The sequence below is a fragment of the Brachyhypopomus gauderio genome, chromosome 6, assembly GCF_052324685.1.
Source record: "Brachyhypopomus gauderio isolate BG-103 chromosome 6, BGAUD_0.2, whole genome shotgun sequence".
Lineage (NCBI taxonomy): Eukaryota > Metazoa > Chordata > Actinopteri > Gymnotiformes > Hypopomidae > Brachyhypopomus > Brachyhypopomus gauderio.
The window spans coordinates 27,007,328-27,026,561 of NC_135216.1; the positions used below are offsets into that span (position 1 = coordinate 27,007,328).

Below are 19,234 nucleotides of genomic sequence, written 5' to 3' on the forward strand. Positions count from 1 at the left end.
GGAGGTGCATTTTCACCTGTGTGTCCTCTGGAATGTCCCTCTGCATTGTCCAGCAGGAGTCCCACACAGCGTCTACACAGAGACGCTCCAGTCTCCTCATACTGCTGTTCCATACTATACATGATGATAAACAGGCATTTTTACCCATACCCTCATGAACTAGCCCATACCCTCATGATCTAGCCCATACCCTCATGAACTAGCCCATACCCTCATGAACTAACCCATACCCTCATGAACTAACCCATACCCTCATGATCTAACCCATACCCTCATGAACTAACCCATACCCTCATGATCTAGCCCATACCCTCATGATCTAGCCCATACCCTCATGAACTAACCCATACCCTCATGAACTAACCCATACCCTCATGATCTAACCCATACCCTCATGAACTAACCCATACCCTCATGAACTAACCCATACCCTCATGAACTAACCCATACCCTCATGATCTAACCCATACTCTCATGAACTAACCCATACCCTCATGATCTAACCCATACCCTCATGAACTAGCCCATGTCCACATGAATTAACACATAACCTCATGAACTAACCCATGCCCTCATGATCTAACCCATATTCTCATGAACTAACCCATACCCTCATGAACTAGCCCATATCCACATGAATTAACACATAACCTCATGAACTAACCCATGCCCTCATGATCTAACCCATACCCTCATGAACTAACCCATGAACTAACCCATACTCTCATGAACTAACCCATACCCTCATGAACTAACCCATGCCCTCATGAACTAAACCATGAACTAACCCATGCCCTCAGGAACTAACCCATGAACTAACCCATGCCCACATGAACTAACCCATACCCTCATGATCTAACCCATACCCTCATGATCTAACCCATACCCTCATGATCCAACCCATGCTCTCATGAACTAGCCCATGTCCACATGAACTAAACCATGCCCTCATGATCTAGCCCATACCCTCATGAACTAACACATACCCTCATGTACTAGCCCATACCCTCATGAACTAACCTATACTATCATGATCTAACCCATATTCTCATGATCTAACCCATATTCTCATGAACTAACACATACTCTCATTAACTAACCCATGAACTAACCCATACCCTCATGATCTAACCCATGAACTAACCCATACCCTCATGATCTAACCCATGAACTAACCCATACCCTCATGATCTAACCCATATTCTCATGATCTAACCCATATTTTCATGAACTAACCCATACTCTCATGAACTAACCCATACCCTCATGATCTAACCCATACTCTCATGAACTAACCCATACCCTCATGATCTAACCCATGCCCTTACTGCACTTCAGTTCAGATGTCACTGTTATTTACCAAATTTCTTACTCATGATTACACCTTTGCGAGGACACATTATAGATCACAATTACTATAATTCAAACAGGACTTGAAGGTACCACAATCACAACAAATCTCATGTAGAAACAACTCTAATAATTACTATTGCAATAGTCAAACTGTACCTGGTTTGTTTATACTTAAAAATTGAATTTTGAAATTGTCCGCCATCAGTTTGATGTAACTTTGGTAGGTGATTGGATTCACAAAGGAAATTACCCACAAAGCATTTGGGTGTGACTGGATGTGTTCATTCTAGCTTGGCAACTTGACAGTCGGTCAGTCAGGTGCGTTTGAGTGTATGCTCTGAGGCTGAAGCGTTGCCCTGGAAACAGAGAGGGAGGGTGGGCACATGTAGGGGCAAGAACGGACCGGTGGACTCGCAACGCGGAGACGGAGGAGGAGAATTCTCCGGAAGGATCAACGGTACGTTTAGTAGGCACTCCGACTGGGTTATGGGGGGCAGGAAGTGGGGGCGTCGGTCTCTTCGCGTGTGACACACCCCCTTATCTCCATGCTCCGTTTTAAACACAGGCCCCTTCCGGTTGGACACCTTCTGTCTTGCGGAGCCGCCCTCTTTTGACCCTCTTCTGTTGGAGGAGGCGTGGCCTTTCTCCCTGTCTGTTATCCTCAAGCTGTCCATCAACTGGCAGAAGTTGTCCTTCCCACCTTTCTCAGGGGTCAAGCTGCGCTCTGATTGGCTGCAAGCCCCTGAGCTGTTGTTTTTCTTCCTCTGCCTCTTTCTGTGCTTTCCTGGCGTGACCACTGTTTCAGACGAGCATGCACTCGGGAGGAGAGGCCACACCGTGCTCTTCCTGCCGCCGGCGTGGGTCTGGCATGGTGGACCATATCCTGTGCCGCTCAGCCGCTGAGCAGTGCTCACTGGAGTTATTACGAAGTTATCTGTGAGGCTGCTGTTGGGTCTTAAACATGTGTGTTTATCCACTTCGGACCGAGAGCCGTCGAAGATGAGGATCCCAGCTTCACTTACGGAGTAGCTCTCTCTACTCCATCCTCTTCCTTGGCATGTTTGTGACACGCTGAGTTTGTGCGGGACGATATCTGGCAGGGAGTCACGATGGCCGTGCAAAGCAGCGTCTGACCTGTGGTTGGGCTGCAGGCTGGTGCACGGGTGACCTTTCGTGGACGGTCTCATCTCAGGAGCGATCGCGCTGCCGTTTGAGCCGATAGCGCGGGTGCGAGACCACGGCTCGGCGGTTCCATCGGCCCTAGCGGGGAGTACGGCCCTCTCCCTGCGCAAGACGGAACGCAAGCGGCGATGGGGAGGCAGGCTCGCCGAGAGCCCCGTCAGCCCGATGGAGCGGAAGAGAGGGGGAGGGCGGAGGTGACACGACAGCCCCCCCACAGGGGCCAGGCTTGGGGTGCCTCCATCACCCCCCCTCTCCAGTGCGGGGGCAGGGATGCAGCGGGGGTGGTTGGAGCTGTGGGGCAGGTCAAGCGGGAGGTCGGGTGTAGGTTGACCCATGACATAGGTGTGACGTGACGGAGTGAGAGAAAGTGCGGAGGGAACGTTCCTGAGAAAAGGACAGAGAGAGAGAGAGAGAGAGAGAGGTAAAGACAAGATACTAAGAGTACTGATACCTGGAAGGACAGGTGTGGAGGGACAGGTGTGAAAGGACAGGTGTGGAAGGACAGGTGTGAAAGGACAGGTGTGGAAGGACAGGTGTGAAAGGACAGGTGTGGAAGGACAGGTGTGAAAGGACAGGTGTGAAAGGACAGGTGTGGAAGGACAGGTGTGGAAGGACAGGTGTGAAAGGACAGGTGTGGAAGGACAGGTGTGAAAGGACAGGTGTGGAAGGACAGGTGTGGAAGGACAGGTGTGAAAGGACAGGTGTGGAAGGACAGGTGTGAAAGGACAGGTGTGGAAGGACAGGTGTGGAAGGACATGTGTGGAAGGACAGGTGTGAAAGGACAGGTGTGGAAGGACAGGTGTGGAAGAATAGGTTCTACATTCTGCGTTTTGTCATCTGGTATCCAATAATGGAGCCCTCACAGCCATTTCTTACCAAGTACTTAAAATACAAACACTTAAAGATCTCATCAAATCACAGCCCATCAGCTCTCTACAGACTTGGCCAAAGTGGCCAATCACTAACATTTCCTTTTCAGTTACTCTCCAGCCAATAGGAAACCTGCGACCGTACTTGGATTCAAACTCCGGATGGGAATTTCTCTGTCCAATTGGAACATGCATATCAACGTAGCGTAGCGAGGAGCAGCAGGGCAAGTCAGCTGTCAGTGTAATCACACGGACGAGAGTCCTCCATCATCTCTGGTTCTTCTAGGGCTCCAATTACGAGAGGAACCCCTTGGTTCATCAACCCAAGAATGCAGCCCTGCCACTCATAAAGCATGTAGTGACAAAGATCTGTAGTCAAAGTGCCACATCTGATCAGCTCAAAAGACACGTTTGGTGAATACTGACCTGAATGGCTTCAATCACATCAGCTCCCGAAGTTGAGTCCTCTGCCTGAAGATAAATAAAAGCAAAGAAACTCTTCTTGCTGTGTAATTCTCATGACAGTGCACTCGAAAAGCATGCAGTGTTTCTCAGTAAACACATTTACCTTTTGAGGTGAATGTAGTCATCAAGAAACAGTGCATTGAAATTAAATTTGACACAGTTACCAAAAACTTTAGTGAGTAAAACCAAATGACCAGACGAATGTGGTATTGTGTGAGAGGAGCCAACCCAAACTCACATTAAAAAACACACCAAAAGAGAAATAGACAGAAATTAAAGGACAAAAAGACAAAAAATCCAACACAAATCCACCCAGAGTGACACAAGCACAGAGGGACCGTAGCAAAACTCCCAACTCCACCGCCGACAGAGAGAGGAAGAGGAGCGGCGGAAGGCACCGGAACACGGCGGTGCGAGCAGAGACGGGTGAAGCACGACTCGCGTTTTTCAGAATGACAAATTAGATCCAGGAAAGGATGATGGAGGGACGAGCATGAACGTACACTCAGACTGGATGAAGAAGAGGACGCTCACAGATCAGATGATCCCTCCTCTTCTCATGAGTCCTGTGGTCAGAGCAGCTCCTGTCTGCTGTTACCATGGAGGCGTCCAGGGCCACCAGCAGCTCTCCATCTCCCACAGACATGCTCTCCCTCCCTCTCTACCTCTCTCATCCTGCCTCTCAACCTCCCATCCTCCCCACCCCCCCCCCCTTTACTCTGTCCATCCACGTTACCTCAGATGTGTTGATCAAACAAACCACCCCTGCTCTCTCCTTCATCCTGGGGCTGCCCTCTCCTCCACATGAAAGGTGTCCAGTCCTGTTTTTTCCTTTCATGCCTGTCATCAATTATAAAACATAAACAAAAATGGCCAGCAAAGTCAACTGCCAATCAACTTTAATCACGTGACCAAAAAAAAGAATCATTAAGAATTAAAAGAAAATGTAAGCTTATATTACACAAACAGCTTCCGTATTTCCCCAGTCGACCTTAAAACCATTCATTATGAACAAAAATCTCGTCCAGCGCAAAACAACAACAACAACAACAACAGCAACATATCTCGAAAATAGCTGCTGTTCGAATTCGCCCCGTAACTGTAAGTGCGCAGTTGACCACTGGGCGTCGCTGTTGGGCGCGCCGCTCACACATTACGGCGCCTCCCCACTCACGATATGCGAGCGGAAGTCCTGCACTTCAGCGGTCCGTGTGGACACACGTCTCCACGAGAGTGGCGCCTCACACGGTAAGCAATTTTCCATATTGACGTCAATACATTTTTTAATTATTATTTTTTATCACGACTCGGACGACGCCCTCTTTCTCCTTCACGTTTATCCCGCATTATTACTTAGTTACGTGCGGTGATACCGAACCAGGTGTCGTGCCGCGCTCGGGGGAAAGTGCCAAAGTCGCGCGGAGGTTATCCGCCGAAAACACGAGCAGAGTCACAGCACTGGGTCACACACACACACACACACACACACACACACACACACACACACACACACGCACGCACACACACACACACACACGCACGCACACACGCACGCACACACACACACACACACACACACACACACACACACACACACACACACACACCAGATGACACACACACACACACACACACACACACACACACACACACACACACACACACCAGATGACACACACACACACACACACACACACCAGATGACACACACACACACACACACCAGATGACACACACACACACACACACACACACACACACACACACACACGACACACACACCAGATGACACACACACACACACACACACACACACACACACACCAGATGACACACACACACACACACACACACACACACACACACACACCAGATGACACACACACACACACACCAGATGACACACACACACACACACCCACACCAGATGACACACACATACACACCGCGTGTGTATGAGCTGAGATGATCTAGGTTGGGGTAGAGAGACTAGGTCGCTTTGCCCAAGCAGTGCTGCACGTGGTGTTTAAATCCCTCCACAGTCGTGCAGGTAAATAAGTAAACATAAACAACATGACGCGTTTTTCTCTGGAAAAACAACAATTAACGTTTTTCTAAAAACATGACATCGATGATACTGTGTCGTAAAAATCCGTCGTCCATCCAATATAAGGTTAAGTAGACGTGTGTGTCAGTATACATGTTTGTCACCTGTCATCAGCATGTTAATGCTGCCTGTCTGATGAACCACGTCCTCAGTGATGTGTTGATGGTTATTATGAGTCTGGATCGGCTCTCTTCAGGGCTGTGAACTTCTGGTCTTCATCTTCTCCCTAAGATGGCTGCTCGTTTGTTCATGCGAAGAATCTGGGCCGTGTCTGTGAAAGACTTCCGCTGCCTGCCTGGCTCTGGTTTGGGTTCTTCGTCCTACTCCTCCTCTTCCTCGCCCCTGAACCGCTCCCGCGGGCCGCAGAGCTTCCTGGGCCCGGCCGGGTCAGCGGGTCGCTCCCTCCTCCAGCGTCCCTGGCGGGGTGTGTCCTTCAACGTGCAGGACCAGCACGATTTCAACGAGCGGGTCGTAAAGAGTGAGCTACCCGTGCTGGTGGACTTCCATGCACAGTACGTATCCACACGGCTGCTTGACGCCGCCACTTGTTGTGTGTGTGTGTGTGTGTGTGTGTGTGTGTGTGTGAGAGAGAGAGAGAGAGAGAGAGAGAGTGTGAAAGCTCATAATGCATGCATACACACCTTCATGTTCACACACACGCGGTCGGATGGATTCCACTAGACCCTCCATACTCAAAAAGCGGCCCGCGGGCCATCTATTTCTGGCCCAGCTGTTTTGAAAAGTGTTTTTTTTTTTTTTTTTAGGAATCTTTTTTTTCAAACGCGCTATCCGCTCTTATTTTGAAATCGCGCACCGCGATCTCAAGACGATGCCGGGGATTGCCTCTATGGCAACAATAAACACGTAGCAGACGCCCAAATGCGTTCGCCGCATTTGGCGAACCCCCCCCCCCCCGTAACCGGCCCCTTCAGTGATTGAAAAAATAAAATGTGGCCCGTCATCATTTCTATTTGAGTACCCCTGCACTAGAGGTTTTCGGATGTTCCTACTGTGGTATGTCACCCCCTCACCCCACGCCCCCCAACATTTGTACACACACACACACACACTGTTGCTGTGGAACTGTATAACCACCCTGCAACCACAGACTTGTGTTAACGGGCCGCCCAATGGAGGATGGGTTCCCTTTTGAGTCTTGGTCCTCCCGAGGTTTCTTCCTATTCCCCACCATCATAGGGAGTTTTTCCTCACCACTGTCGCCTTTGGCTTGCTCATTAGGGATTTGGACCCATACGATTGTAAAGCTGCTTTGTGACAACGTGTGTTGTGAAAAGCGCTATATAAATAAATTTGACTTTGACACACACACACACACACACACACACACAGTGTCTCTTCAAGAAGCTGTGTTCTTCCGGCTCATCGCTGCAATTAACCCTCTCATGCCGGGTCATGGTCACATCAGACCCTGAGTCTGAGCACCAGACAGCTGTAATCCGCACCATGTATGGCGCCCCCTCTGGGATGCTGGGTGAACTGCCCAGTCTTGGGGCAACTCACAGAACAGCTCCTGAGTCTGATTCCCAATGAAGATACTTCCAGCAAGCCTGGTTTATACGGGGATGATTCCACAGACATTGACAGCTTCATTGGGAGTTTATTTTTTTTAGGTTCAGTCTCAATCTAGGACAGTATTCCCACTCATGGAGACCCTTGTTAGACTCTCCCTAATCTGACACATCTATCAGTTCATATAGGCCCCTACCTGCCTGTCTATTCAACATCATATGCTAATGTGGTTCATGAAAAGTGTATTGTGAGTCTCTGGTTGGAGTGACAGTGCTCGCATGTTAAGAGTGGAGTGTCTTCATTTACATAACACGCTGGGCTCTTCCTGGACACACTCACTGCACTTGCTGCTGCTTTATTTCACCTCTGCTGTGTGTGTGTGTGTGTGTGTGTGTGTGTGTGTGTGTATATATTCTGGTTTCTCTTGTAATTTAATGTGTGTATATATGTGTGTGTGTATTCTGGTTTCTCTTGTAATTTAATGTAAGTGTGTATATATATGTGTGTGTGTGTGTGTGTGTGTGTGTGTATATTCTGGTTTCTCTTGTAATCTAATGTAAGTGTGTGTGTGTGTGTGTAGATGGTGTGGTCCATGCAAGATCCTTGGTCCTCGGCTAGAGAAGGCCATTGCTAAGCAGAAGGGTCGTGTTGCCATGGCGAAAGTGGACATCGATGAGCACACAGACCTTGCTATTGAATATGGGGTACAAACACGCACACACACACGTACACACACACACACACACACGGAGGCCCTGAGGGTTTAAGCTGCTTGTTTATTCACTTTTGTTTGTTTAATCTAAACCAGACTGTCAGGTCTGCAGTCAAAGAGTAAAGAGACGAGACCTTGCTGCTGGGATCCACACACACAGTGGACTCTCCTGCACACACACACACACACACACTCGTCCACGTTCTGGCCATCCGCGGGCCCGTGGGCATACCGGTGCCGTGTGTCAGCCAGCCTTCACCTCACAGCACTAGTTCTGTTCTTCAAGGACGTGTTAAGTGTTATAACGTGTAGCACGTGGTGTTAAGTGTTATAACGTGTAGCACGTGGTGTTAAGTGTTATAACGTGTAGCACGTGGTGTTAAGTGTTATAACGTGTAGCACGTGGTGTTAAGTGTTATAACGTGTAGCACGTGGTGTTAAGTGTTATAACGTGTAGCACGTGGTGTTAAGTGTTATAACGTGTAGCACGTGGTGTTAAGTGTTATAACGTGTAGCACGTGGTGTTAAGTGTTATAACGTGTAGCACGTGGTGTTAAGTGTTATAACGTGTAGCACGTGGTGTTAAGGGTTTAAAACGTGTAGCACGTGGCCCCCGTGTCTGGGAAGCAGGAACAACAGAGTCAAATGCTGAGAAAATGTTGATTCACATTTGGCTAATAATTTGGTCTCGGTCCATTCTAGGTCTCGGCAGTTCCCACGGTGATAGCCATGCGTGGCGGTGATGTCATCGACCAGTTCGTAGGGATTAAAGATGAGGACCAGCTGGATTCATTTGTCAGCAAGCTCATTGGACAATAAACCTGTCAATCACAGTTCTGCACCCCCCCCCCCCCCCCCCCTTGCATTTGGTTTACAGTTCTGGAAGCTTTATTCTTTTGTGTTCTCTCGGTTGGTAGCAGACCTCCCTGGTCTCCGTAATCAAATCTGCACTTCATCTGTGCGTGGTTCACCTCAGTTCCTTAGGGGTGTGTGTGTCCGTGTGTGTGTGTGTGTGTGTGTCCCTCGTCCTGTCTGTCCGTGACTGCCCTCCGATGCTGCTCGTTGGCCTTTCACCACTGTGTAAGGGGGACATTCTTTGTTGGCTTTAACAGATTTTTGTACAGCGCACAGTGTCACTGTCCTGCTGTATTTTTCTATTTGTGAATTGAGCGGTGATACAAAATGAACAGTAGTTTTACAGCTGGATACCCCCTGCAGTTCCCGCTGTGGCCACATGAGGGCAGCCTTCATCTTGAAGATGAAGTAAGTAGAAGAGGGGTCTGCGTCTTGTGCGCTAATAAATACAGTTGTATGGACAGGATGTCCTGGATAAAACCCCTAGGACCTGTTAATAAGGGTCTGTGTGTGTGTGTGTGTGTGTGTGTGTGTGTGTGTGTGTGTGAGAGAGAGAGAGAGAGAGAGACAGACATACATTTTGAGACTGGTTCTGCCCCAGTTTTGACTGTGAAGTTGGTATTCACTTGGAAAACAGGTACACAGTTTGGGTTTTATTTTGATGTGATTCAGTAAACCGTATGTAAAATGTCCAGTTAAACTTTTTAGAAATAAAAGTTCAAGAGACGTGTTCTACTTGAGCCTCCTTTGTTTGCCTAATTGTTGACTTACTGGCCGTGTAATGAAGCAGGAATGGCTACAGTGGTATCAATCAGACAGGAAGTGCACTTGGAGGAAAAGTCCCCTGGGTACAACTGGACATGTCTGACATTCCACAGCTGCCTGGAATTGGGGGTGGAGCTAATGATGCTTATTTTTGGCATTGCTGTGGTGATTTTTCACTTGGAGCAAAGCCAGCGTGGCACAAACCACCCTGCTGACGCCCCGCTGGGTGGTTGGTGTCGGACGCCATCGCGGCCCGTGCCGAGATGCCCAGGACGTAACGTGGAACCCCTCCGTGACCCGATGGCGTCGAGCCGCCTTCTGCACGCCGTCTGTCTGGCTGCAACGAATAAATGTGATTTGATCAGATATGTAAGTTGGCTTCATCTGAGCCTTCAGAATTAAATGACTGTGTTGATGTTGATTTGATTACAGTTAGATTAAAAAAAGTGTTTTATCGCCACATTTTTCTCTGAATAAGCATGAAAAAACAACTTAAGAAACCGGGGGCCAGTATACACTCACTGGCCACTTTATTAGGTACTCTTTGCTAGTACCGGGTTGGACCCCCTTTTGCCTTCAGAACTGCTTTAATCCTTTGTGGCACAGATTCAACAAGGTACTGGAAACATTCCTCAGAGAGTCTGGTCCATATTGACATGATAGCATCACACAGTTGCTGCAGATTTGTCGGCTGCACATCCATGATGTGAATCTCCCGTTCCACCACATCCCAAAGGTGATCTACTGGATTGAGATCTGGTGACTGTGGAGGCCATTTGAGTACAGTAAACTCATTGTCATGTTCAAGAAATCAGTCTGAGATGATTCGCACTTTGACATGGCGTGTTATCCTGCTTGAATGTGATACACTGGTCATAAAGTGATGGACATGGTCAGTAACAATACTCAGGTAGGCTGTGGCGTTGACACAATGCTCAATTGGAACTAATGGGCCCAAAGTGTGCCAGGAAAATATCCCCCACACCATTGCACATTGATACAAGCAAGAATGGCAAATTCTGACCCTACCATCCAAATGTCTCTGGAGAAATCGAGACTCATCAGACCAGGCAACATTTTTCTAATCTTCGATTGTCCAATTTTGGTGAGCCTGTGTGAATTGTAGCTTCAGTTTCCTGTTCTTAGCGGCACCCGGTGTGGTTTTCTGCTATTGTAGCCTATACAGGGAATGTTGTGTGTTCAGAGATGCTCTTCTGCATGCCTCAGTTGTAACGACTGGTTATTTGAGTTACTGTTGCCGTTCTATCAGCTTGAACCAGTCTGGCCATTCTCTGACCTCTGACATCAACAAGGCATTTGTGTCCACAGAACTGCTGCTCACTGGATATTTTCTCTTTTTCAGACCATTCTCTGTAGATCCTAGAGATGGTTGTGCGTGAAAATCCCAGTAGATCAGCAGTTTCTGAAATTCTCAGACCAGCCCGTCTGGTACCTACAACCAAGCCACGTTCAAATCACCTTTCTTCCCCATTCTGATGCTCGGTTTAAGCAGCAGCAGATTGTCTTGGTCATGTCTACATTCCTAAATGCATTGAGTTGCTGCCATGTGATTGGCTGATTCAACATTTGCGTTAATGAGCAATTGGACAGGTGTACCTAATAAAGTGGCCGGTGAGTGTATGGCATCTAAGTTATAACTATTAGATTCGTCTCTAATCCAACATCATTCGGTATCTTCTTCAGTATCTTCAATCCTGGTCAATACACATCATACCTGATAACCCTTTATCCTCATTATCACCAGCCTGACCTGCCTCAGGGGGTTGTGGGTCTGTTCAGTCATCCTCAGATTTCATCATCTTAACAAACACCTTAACACATCTGAACCGGTTCTCTCTCTCTGTTCAGATACATAACTATCACACTAACAGAACTATTACTAATATAGTTTTAAAGCTCCAAACACTTTTGATTGGATTGTTTTCTGATTGCATTTGGCTGTTAAGTAACTATATTAGTATGTGATCGTTTTGTGTGTGTGCGTAGCCGCGTATTGTCTTCACCTCCTTACTGGGAGGTATGTAATTCCCCCACCCCCATTGGCCTTTGCCTGCCACACCCACCATTATGACATCACCTTTGACTCAGTTCCCACTGTTCATTTATATCATTGTTTTCCATCCCAAATTCATTCATGCATGCATTCATTCATTCATTCATTCTCACTTTCCAGTTACCTTTACCAGTAGTTCATTCATTAATTCAGACACACAATTCAGTCCCCCATTCATACACTCATACACAGCTGTGTTTCACTTCAAACATGCCATGATCCTTCTAGTCTCTTAATCATCCTTTCTTCTTTTCTACCTCACATACTTACGTTCTCTCTCCACCCCTGTCTGCCCCCCCGCCACCTGCCTGATGAGAACATTGCTTTTGTATATCTGACTCATGATGTCACCGACAAGCACTAACCAATATTTCTCCCTTGCTCTCGCTCTCTCTCTCTATCTCTCCCCCTCTATCACTCGCTCTGTCTCTCACCAATCAGTGTGTTATTACTAAACCACAGATGACATCAGGCTGTCCAATCGGATGCAAGTGCTTATTTTCTTACGGCTCCGTGGCAGTACAGGAGGCTGCAGTGTTTTCCCCAGAGGTCTGACACATCATGTCCTCTCCACATTACAGACTGAGTCTCACGCAGCCACACAGAGTCTCACGCAGCCACACAGCCATTTCTCACTTCGGCTCCCCCTGGAGTCTCCTAAAGCTAGCTGGTGAGGGGACACATTCAAGCAATGGCCCACGATCCAATATGTACTACCTCACGTGTGAATGGCCCACGATCCAATGTGTACTACCTCACGTGTGAATGGCCCACGATCCAATGTGTACTACCTCACGTGTGAATGGCCCACGATCCAATGTGTACTACCTCACGTGTGAATGGCCCACGATCCAATGTGTACTACCTCACGTGTGAATGGCCCACGATCCAATGTGTACTACCTCACGTGTGAATGGTCCACGATCCAATGTGTACTACCTCACGTGTGAATGGCCCACGATCCAATGTGTACTACCTCACGTGTGAATGGTCCACGATCCAATGTGTACTACCTCACGTGTGAATGGCCCACGATCCAATGTGTACTACCTCACGTGTGAATGGCCCACGATCCAATGTGTACTACCTCACGTGTGAATGGCCCACGATCCAATGTGTACTACCTCACATGTGAATGGCCCACTATCCAATGTGTACTACCTCACGTGTGAATTGCCCGTGATCCAATGTGTACTACCTCACGTGTGAATGGCCCACGATCCAGTGTGTACTACCTCACGTGTGAATTGCCCACGATCCAATGTGTACTACCTCACGTGTGAATGGCCCGTGATCCAATGTGTACTACCTCACGTGTGAATGGCCCACGATCCAATGTGTACTACCTCACGTGTGAATGGCCCACGATCCAATGTGTACTACCTCACGTGTGAATGGCCCACGATCCAATGTGTACTACCTCACGTATGAATTGCCCACGATCCAATGTGTACTACCTCACGTGTGAATGGCCCACTATCCAATGTGTACTACCTCACGTGTGAATGGCGCGTGATCCAATGTGTACTACCTCACGTGTGGATGGCCCACGATCCAATGTGTACTACCTCACGTATGAATTGCCCACGATCCAATGTGTACTACCTCACATGTGAATGGCCCACGATCCAATGTGTACTACCTCACGTGTGAATGGCCCACGATCCAATGTGTACTACCTCACATGTGAATGGCCCACTATCCAATGTGTACTACCTCACGTGTGAATGGCCCGTGATCCAATGTGTACTACCTCACGTGTGGATGGCCCACGATCCAATGTGTACTACCTCACGTGTGAATGGCCCACGATCCAATGTGTACTACCTCACGTGTGAATGGCCCACGATCCAATGTGTACTACCTCACGTGTGAATGGCCCACGATCCAGAGTGTACCACCTTGGGTAAGTGTTGTACAAGTCAGTTGTGTTGTGTGAGGTTATTGTGGTGTCCTTGTGGTGTTGGTTTATAAGCTGGCAGCTAATGTAGGAGTAGGTGAGTGTGTGACAGATTTGAGCACATTCCCCTGTATGTAGCCCTGCGAGCTTGTGTGTTGTGTGAGTGTTTGGGTGGGTCTCCAGGGTGCAGCAAAAGCTTTGTCTGTAACTGTGGATTTGAGAACTGGGGAGACTGGTGTGCAGATATTTACTAATTTCCTTCCAGGCACTAACCAACTTTTCTCTCTCTCTCTCTCTCTCTCTCTCTCTGTATATAGGCTCCTCTATTATAGGCAGGTACCTGTCACACATTTTATTTCTTTCATGTCCACATGGGCTCCGTGCTAAATTCTCATGTGCTCTCTGAAGAAGGCAAGAGAGGTATAGGGCACGAAAGAGTGGAAGAGGAAGGGAGGGAGGGAGAGAAGGAGGGAGTGAACGAGTGAGTGAGCCCGCGTAACTCTATACCTCTTCCGCCCTTGAACAATAGACCACACCTCCGCTCTTGCTCTCTCTGTCTCTCTCTCTCTACCACTCCGTGACCATATAAGGGAAAAAAGAACCAGACAGACAGAGAGAGAGAGAGAGAGAGACGGAGAGAGAGAGCATGAGCTATAGAATTCCTCCATCTGCTCTCCCTCCCTTTCCATCACGCTTTCCCCCCCAAAGCCTCTTTTTTGCCACTTTACAGAATGTTTTCTGGACGCTCTTTCGCATGGCGCTCTCTGCAGTACAGACTCTAGAGGTGTGGGCGAATCTGCACGCAGCTGTGTGTGAAGACGTGGGAGGGAACCCTGCCCACGGCCACCTCGCTAGGCCATGCGTTTATTGTTTATAGTAAATATATTCTGTATCTCTGTTTACTGTGCAATCACACCCTGGCCCTGCCGCCGGATACACACTCTCCACAGAAAATGTTGGACACGTATCCACTGACGTTAAGCCAGAGAAAGTTGTTCTTTCTCTGTTTAACAGGCAGATCGTTTAGCGTGTCAAACCGCAGGGGGTAAATATGGCTGTCCTGGTGTTTGATGGGTGGGAGGAGCATTTTCAAAGGGCGGTTTTAGTTCTGAGTTAACGAAGCATTGGAAAAGAATGAGAGAGAGAGAGAGAGAGAGAGAGAGAGTGTCTTAGGAAACCAGGGTCTTAGTGCCATCTCCCCACTGGACATTTCTAGTTTGCTAACAGGTTTTTATCATCGACTCTTCCTGTGCACTGATTGAAAAGAATGGGGGTGAAATGGGGAGAGAGAGAGAGAGAGAGAGAGAGAGAGAGAGAGAGAGAGAGAGAGACACACTCACACTGGCTCTCTCTCTCGTCTCTGTTGCCATTTGTTCTCTATGCTTTGGTGGTTTGGCAGTTTGTTTGGAATGATCAGTGACATTTTATGCCATTTAAGGTTACACACACACACACACACACACACACACACACACAGCGCCATGTCTATCTGGATAAAAGGGCATGGGTAAGCTGAAGTGAGTTGTGCAAACATTTGGCTATGTAGAGATAATTACTACAGTAATCAGGCACTAAAGATAGACACTAAAGTTGTCTTTAGGAAAAGGAAAAGGTGGCAGTGCACTAGTGTTTTACTCTACAGCATGACGCGTGTTCACGTGGCTCTCTTTCATGCGCTGTGGAGCCGTCGTGATTCACGAATGTGTGTCTCACCCTCACTGCGCCTGGGAGGAAGTGAAAAGAACTCTGTGTGTTAATGCACATGGTATAATACTACTACACCCAGAACTTGGGGCACACCCTGCTGCTCCTGCAACTGTGTGTGTGTGTGTGTGTGTGTGTGTGTGTGTGTGTGACAGTGTTAGGGAGGAGGCACTGAGGTCAGGAGTGTCCTTATATGGTAATCTTTCTCTCTCTTTTTTTTCTTTCCTTTTGAACTTCAAATTCTTGAACTCAGTCTCTCTCTGGTCTTCATGGTGAGAGTCCTGTCACTCAGGGGCCTGTTAAAATGTCCAAGGGAGAATTAGAGATTTAAAAAAATACTCTCTCTCTCTTTTCTTCAGGCCATCTGGTATTGCTCACAGGGTGAAAAATAAATCATGACCTTTGACCCTCATATACTCTGTAATCTCCATTGCTGGGTTATCAGAGAGAGATCAGAATAGGGACCTGTATTGATTTTTCTGTCCCACTGCCTAACTGTTGTAAATTATATTCGGCTGATAGAAGCTTCCATCTGTAAATAAGACATTCCACACATACCTCCTGCTGTCGTAATATGCCTTGATTTCTGTGACATAATACAAATGGGTTCTGGGAAAAAATGTATCACCTTCACTTCTCACAGGACAATAACGTCTAAATTGGACAGACCATACTGTAGTAGGCAGAGAAACACTACATCCAATCACATAATTACATGTATTTTAATATTCACATGAACGTTAATCTCATGAATACTAAGATCAGATAAAATGTGAGGTAGAACACAGATGCTTGCTCAAGCTTTCTGCACAGGAATTTATAATCATAAAAATATTAATAAAGGCAGCCGTGTGAGGAACAGCGTCTGTGGTAACCCCGTTGAGTTTACATGACGGCGCCACCCAGTGGTGGGATGTGATGACCCTTCACTTCCCTGAAGGTGTCTGTGTCCTTGGGTGCGCTGTGTTGTGGAGGATTACGAAGGCAAACCCCACTGAGTGGGGCCCACCTACCCGAGTCCGGACAGAACCGGAGCCAGACAGAGCACAGCCCCCGTACCAGCCTGATCGGGGACGGCCTGCTCCGCTCAGGCTGGGAGGACTGGGAGGGTCGTGCTCTGTCTGTATAGGACTCAGGATGTTTGTGAATGGCTGGCGTCTCTCTCTCTCACACACACACACACACACACACACACACACATCGAGCACTTCCTGCTGTGATTCCTCAGTCCAGGGGTTCCGGGGGCCCCCCAGAGTCTTCCATGTACTCTGCAGATTCCTGTTGTTTACACAGAGATTCATCACTAGTTTGGATGTCATCTCTGGTTGAATATGAACACAAAGGAACATTGCAACACAGGGTGGGGGTGAAACACAGACTACAGGAACAAACATCTTAATTAATTCCTGAACCACTACCTATGACATACTACAGTCAAACTCGCACATGGGTAAAAATTTTAAAGACAGACAGACAACACACTGATTTACGCAACTTTTCCAAATAATCAACTGTTTTAAATTTAGAAATCAGTAAATAAACGTAAAAAAACACAATATACAAAGGCAAAGTGAAACATGTAGATACATAGGAACGCTGAATAAAAACATCATTAATAAACTAGTAAACGATGAAGTGGCACTCGTCATTCTTGTCATTCCTCCTTGTTTTTACGGGCCTGTTGGACTAACAAATAGAGAGGGCTCTAAAAGTGACACAGAGGGTCGAGTGCTATGATGTCAGCGTATCCTGCACAGCCGGCTACTTATATGGTCAAAAAAATCCTTAGCGTGCACATACCGTAGTCGTTAAACATTACCTAGGGGACTGCCTGAGCCCCCCCCTCCCAACGATCTGAAGTTCATTGGGTTTTTTTTTTCTTTTGCCCTGTGCCACTAACTTTCCCGTTTGGGAACGCCCCCCTGCTGCACTGATTGGCCGGAGTCCTTTGGGATTGTTGGAAAAATGTCTGTGAGTGGCTACGAGAGTGGAAGTGGGTGGGCACATTAAATATAGCCTCCTCCCTCTCTGGACCACACCCCGAACCGCTACGCAAGGATAGTTCAACTAGCAAGTGGACAGGGAGACAGGCAAGAAAGAGGGGGAAGAAAAGAGAGTGAGTGTGAGAAAGAGAGAGACGAAGCGCGCTCGCTGGTTTGAACACAGCCCTTCGCGAGCTTGCAGGGAACTTCCCGACGCTGCGACGGCCCGGATCACGACTGCGACTCTTCTGTTTATCCACCGTAAACGCGTCTGAAAAGCAGGTAGGCGCTTCTTGCTCGTGTCGGTTTGGGTTTCGTACAGGCGCGCCTGTCTCTTCTCTCGAGCAAGTGCACCGAACCAGGAAGGACGAGGCGCCGCTTCGGTACCGTACCGGACGGCACGCGCAGGGATACCGCCGAACTGGTGCGAGTTGCAAAAAAAAAAAAAAAAAACTTTTTCACCGTGCATTCGTCTTTCCTAGTATACTTTAATTGAATAGACAGAATTTGAGGCCCGTTTCCATTGTAAAAAAGTCCAAACCAGCGCAACAGTGTTTCCAAACGTACCAGCAAGAAAAAGCGTCGCAAGTTCCAGGAAGTGCGCGCATGAATGAGCTGAACTGGGCGGGCTGGGACAACACGGGCCGGTACGGTTCGCCCGGCGCTTTCGGGACATGCATGAATGAAACTGGACACTGCGGATAACCGGTTCCGTGGTAGTGGTACCGGACCCGGTCGACTGCGCTCCGCTCGCGCTGGTGCGCACCATGACGTCACCGCTCAATCTGCGTGTCATCGCTTCCTGTTTTCCGCCTCAATGACGCATGTCGCTCGTTTGATACTTTACTAACGGGGTCGTGGGCTTTGCCGCCCTGTAGGCCCATGTGTGCTCACCGACACCTCCATGTCGCATTCAGCATTTAAAAGTTTTCAATTTGTCATAATCGAGTTTATGAGGTGAACTTTTGGGCCGTTATGCGTGTCCGGATGGAAACTGCGGATTTGTCAAAACTATAGGCACCCCCCCCCCACCTGGTAAAATGTGGAGTTAATTTAAGATGCGGGTCTTTTGTGGCGATAAAACTGGCCGAAGGGCAGAGGGAGTAAACCTCGGGAATGCCAAGGTTCTGGAGAATGCGCGCACACCCTGGTGTTGAACCGGTCCACCACGAGGACACCAGGTTGGCCCGCACTTCGGCTTATGATGCATGGCTTTGTTGTCCAGGTCTTTTGTGTTCTTTTAATCGTATAAAGTGTGGGGCCCCAAAACCTCTTCCTGTACTCTGAATGAGATGCTTGCAAAAACACCCAGACACAACCAAGTTGGTGGTGTTCCGTGTCTGTAGTGAGAGGCGAACACACCATCGTTAACGTTTCTGCCTTGGCATTCATAATATTCACATACCTCATCATTCTTATGCATGTGTCCCGTTTACTCGATCATTTTCATTCATTGTTTGTTACTTTTAAAGAGAAGGATGTCTTCTATAAGTCTCTTAGTCTTCCAAATGCATTCATGCTTTGGTCTGACACACCAGCATATGCACACAAAGAGCCATCATCATCATCATCATGATGGTGGTGATGTTTTATTTATGCTGCACTTTGACGCTCAGGGTCAATTTACAAAATGTGTTTACAAAAGACAAGGAAGACATGGGGAGTAGAAGAATAACCGTTGTAAAGAACAACTTTTTCAACTGCGTTTCGGACGATGAAATTAAAGACCCGTCTCA

The 19,234-nt window shown here is 47.9% G+C and overlaps 3 protein-coding genes and 1 long non-coding RNA gene across 8 annotated transcripts in view; 3 read left to right on the forward strand and 1 right to left on the reverse strand.

The window, feature by feature from the left end:
- Positions 1-451: 451 nt before the first annotated feature.
- On the reverse strand, positions 452-4,899 carry LOC143516294 (uncharacterized). Of its 4 annotated transcripts, XM_077007853.1 has the most exons (4): positions 4,831-4,899; positions 4,606-4,709; positions 3,831-3,875; positions 452-2,919 (listed from the first exon to the last, which is right to left on the reverse strand). In XM_077007853.1, exon 4 carries the CDS (start codon positions 2,868-2,870, stop codon positions 1,668-1,670), a length of 1,203 nt encoding a protein of 400 aa, XP_076863968.1. In that variant the 5' UTR covers positions 2,871-2,919; positions 3,831-3,875; positions 4,606-4,709; positions 4,831-4,899; the 3' UTR covers positions 452-1,667. The 4 variants fall into 4 exon arrangements, with proteins under 4 accessions (XP_076863968.1, XP_076863969.1, XP_076863970.1 ...); XM_077007854.1 differs by lacking the exons at positions 4,606-4,709; positions 4,831-4,899 and adding an exon at positions 4,404-4,525; XM_077007855.1 differs by lacking the exons at positions 4,606-4,709; positions 4,831-4,899 and adding an exon at positions 4,373-4,458.
- A 106-nt stretch (positions 4,900-5,005) lies between these two features.
- txn2 (thioredoxin 2) lies at positions 5,006-9,808 on the forward strand. The gene is made up of 4 exons (XM_077010187.1): positions 5,006-5,117; positions 6,208-6,488; positions 8,087-8,210; positions 8,921-9,808. The coding sequence occupies exons 2-4, from the start codon at positions 6,208-6,210 to the stop codon at positions 9,035-9,037; spliced, it is 522 nt and encodes a 173-aa protein (XP_076866302.1). The 5' UTR covers positions 5,006-5,117; the 3' UTR covers positions 9,038-9,808.
- Positions 9,809-9,895: 87 nt separating this feature from the next.
- Positions 9,896-14,947, forward strand: LOC143516295 (uncharacterized). Its single transcript, XR_013131643.1, has 3 exons — positions 9,896-10,207; positions 12,354-12,461; positions 14,130-14,947. It is a non-coding gene; the product is annotated as an uncharacterized LOC143516295 (long non-coding RNA).
- A 2,623-nt stretch (positions 14,948-17,570) lies between these two features.
- myh9b (myosin, heavy chain 9b, non-muscle) overlaps positions 17,571-19,234 on the forward strand; it is a 32,690-nt gene continuing 31,026 nt past the window's right edge. For both annotated transcript variants that reach the window (XM_077010188.1, XM_077010189.1), the window contains exon 1: positions 17,571-17,780. The gene's annotated coding sequence lies outside the window, so the exon portion shown is untranslated. The remainder of the gene's footprint in view (positions 17,781-19,234) is intronic.

What these genes read in the sequence shown, in the direction of transcription:
- LOC143516294 (XM_077007852.1), bottom strand. Translation starts at nt 3,599, where the DNA reads ATGCATGTTCCAATTGGACAGAGAAATTCCCATCCGGAGTTTGAATCC. An exon ending in CATCCGGAGTTTGAATCCAA is followed by an intron (nt 2,920 to 3,549) that starts GTACGGTCGCAG and finishes TCCTTTTCTCAG; the next exon opens with GAACGTTCCCTCCGCACTTT.
- txn2 (XM_077010187.1), top strand. Translation starts at nt 6,208, where the DNA reads ATGGCTGCTCGTTTGTTCATGCGAAGAATCTGGGCCGTGTCTGTGAAA. An exon ending in CTGGTGGACTTCCATGCACA is followed by an intron (nt 6,489 to 8,086) that starts GTACGTATCCAC and finishes GTGTGTGTGTAG; the next exon opens with ATGGTGTGGTCCATGCAAGA. An exon ending in ACCTTGCTATTGAATATGGG is followed by an intron (nt 8,211 to 8,920) that starts GTACAAACACGC and finishes GGTCCATTCTAG; the next exon opens with GTCTCGGCAGTTCCCACGGT.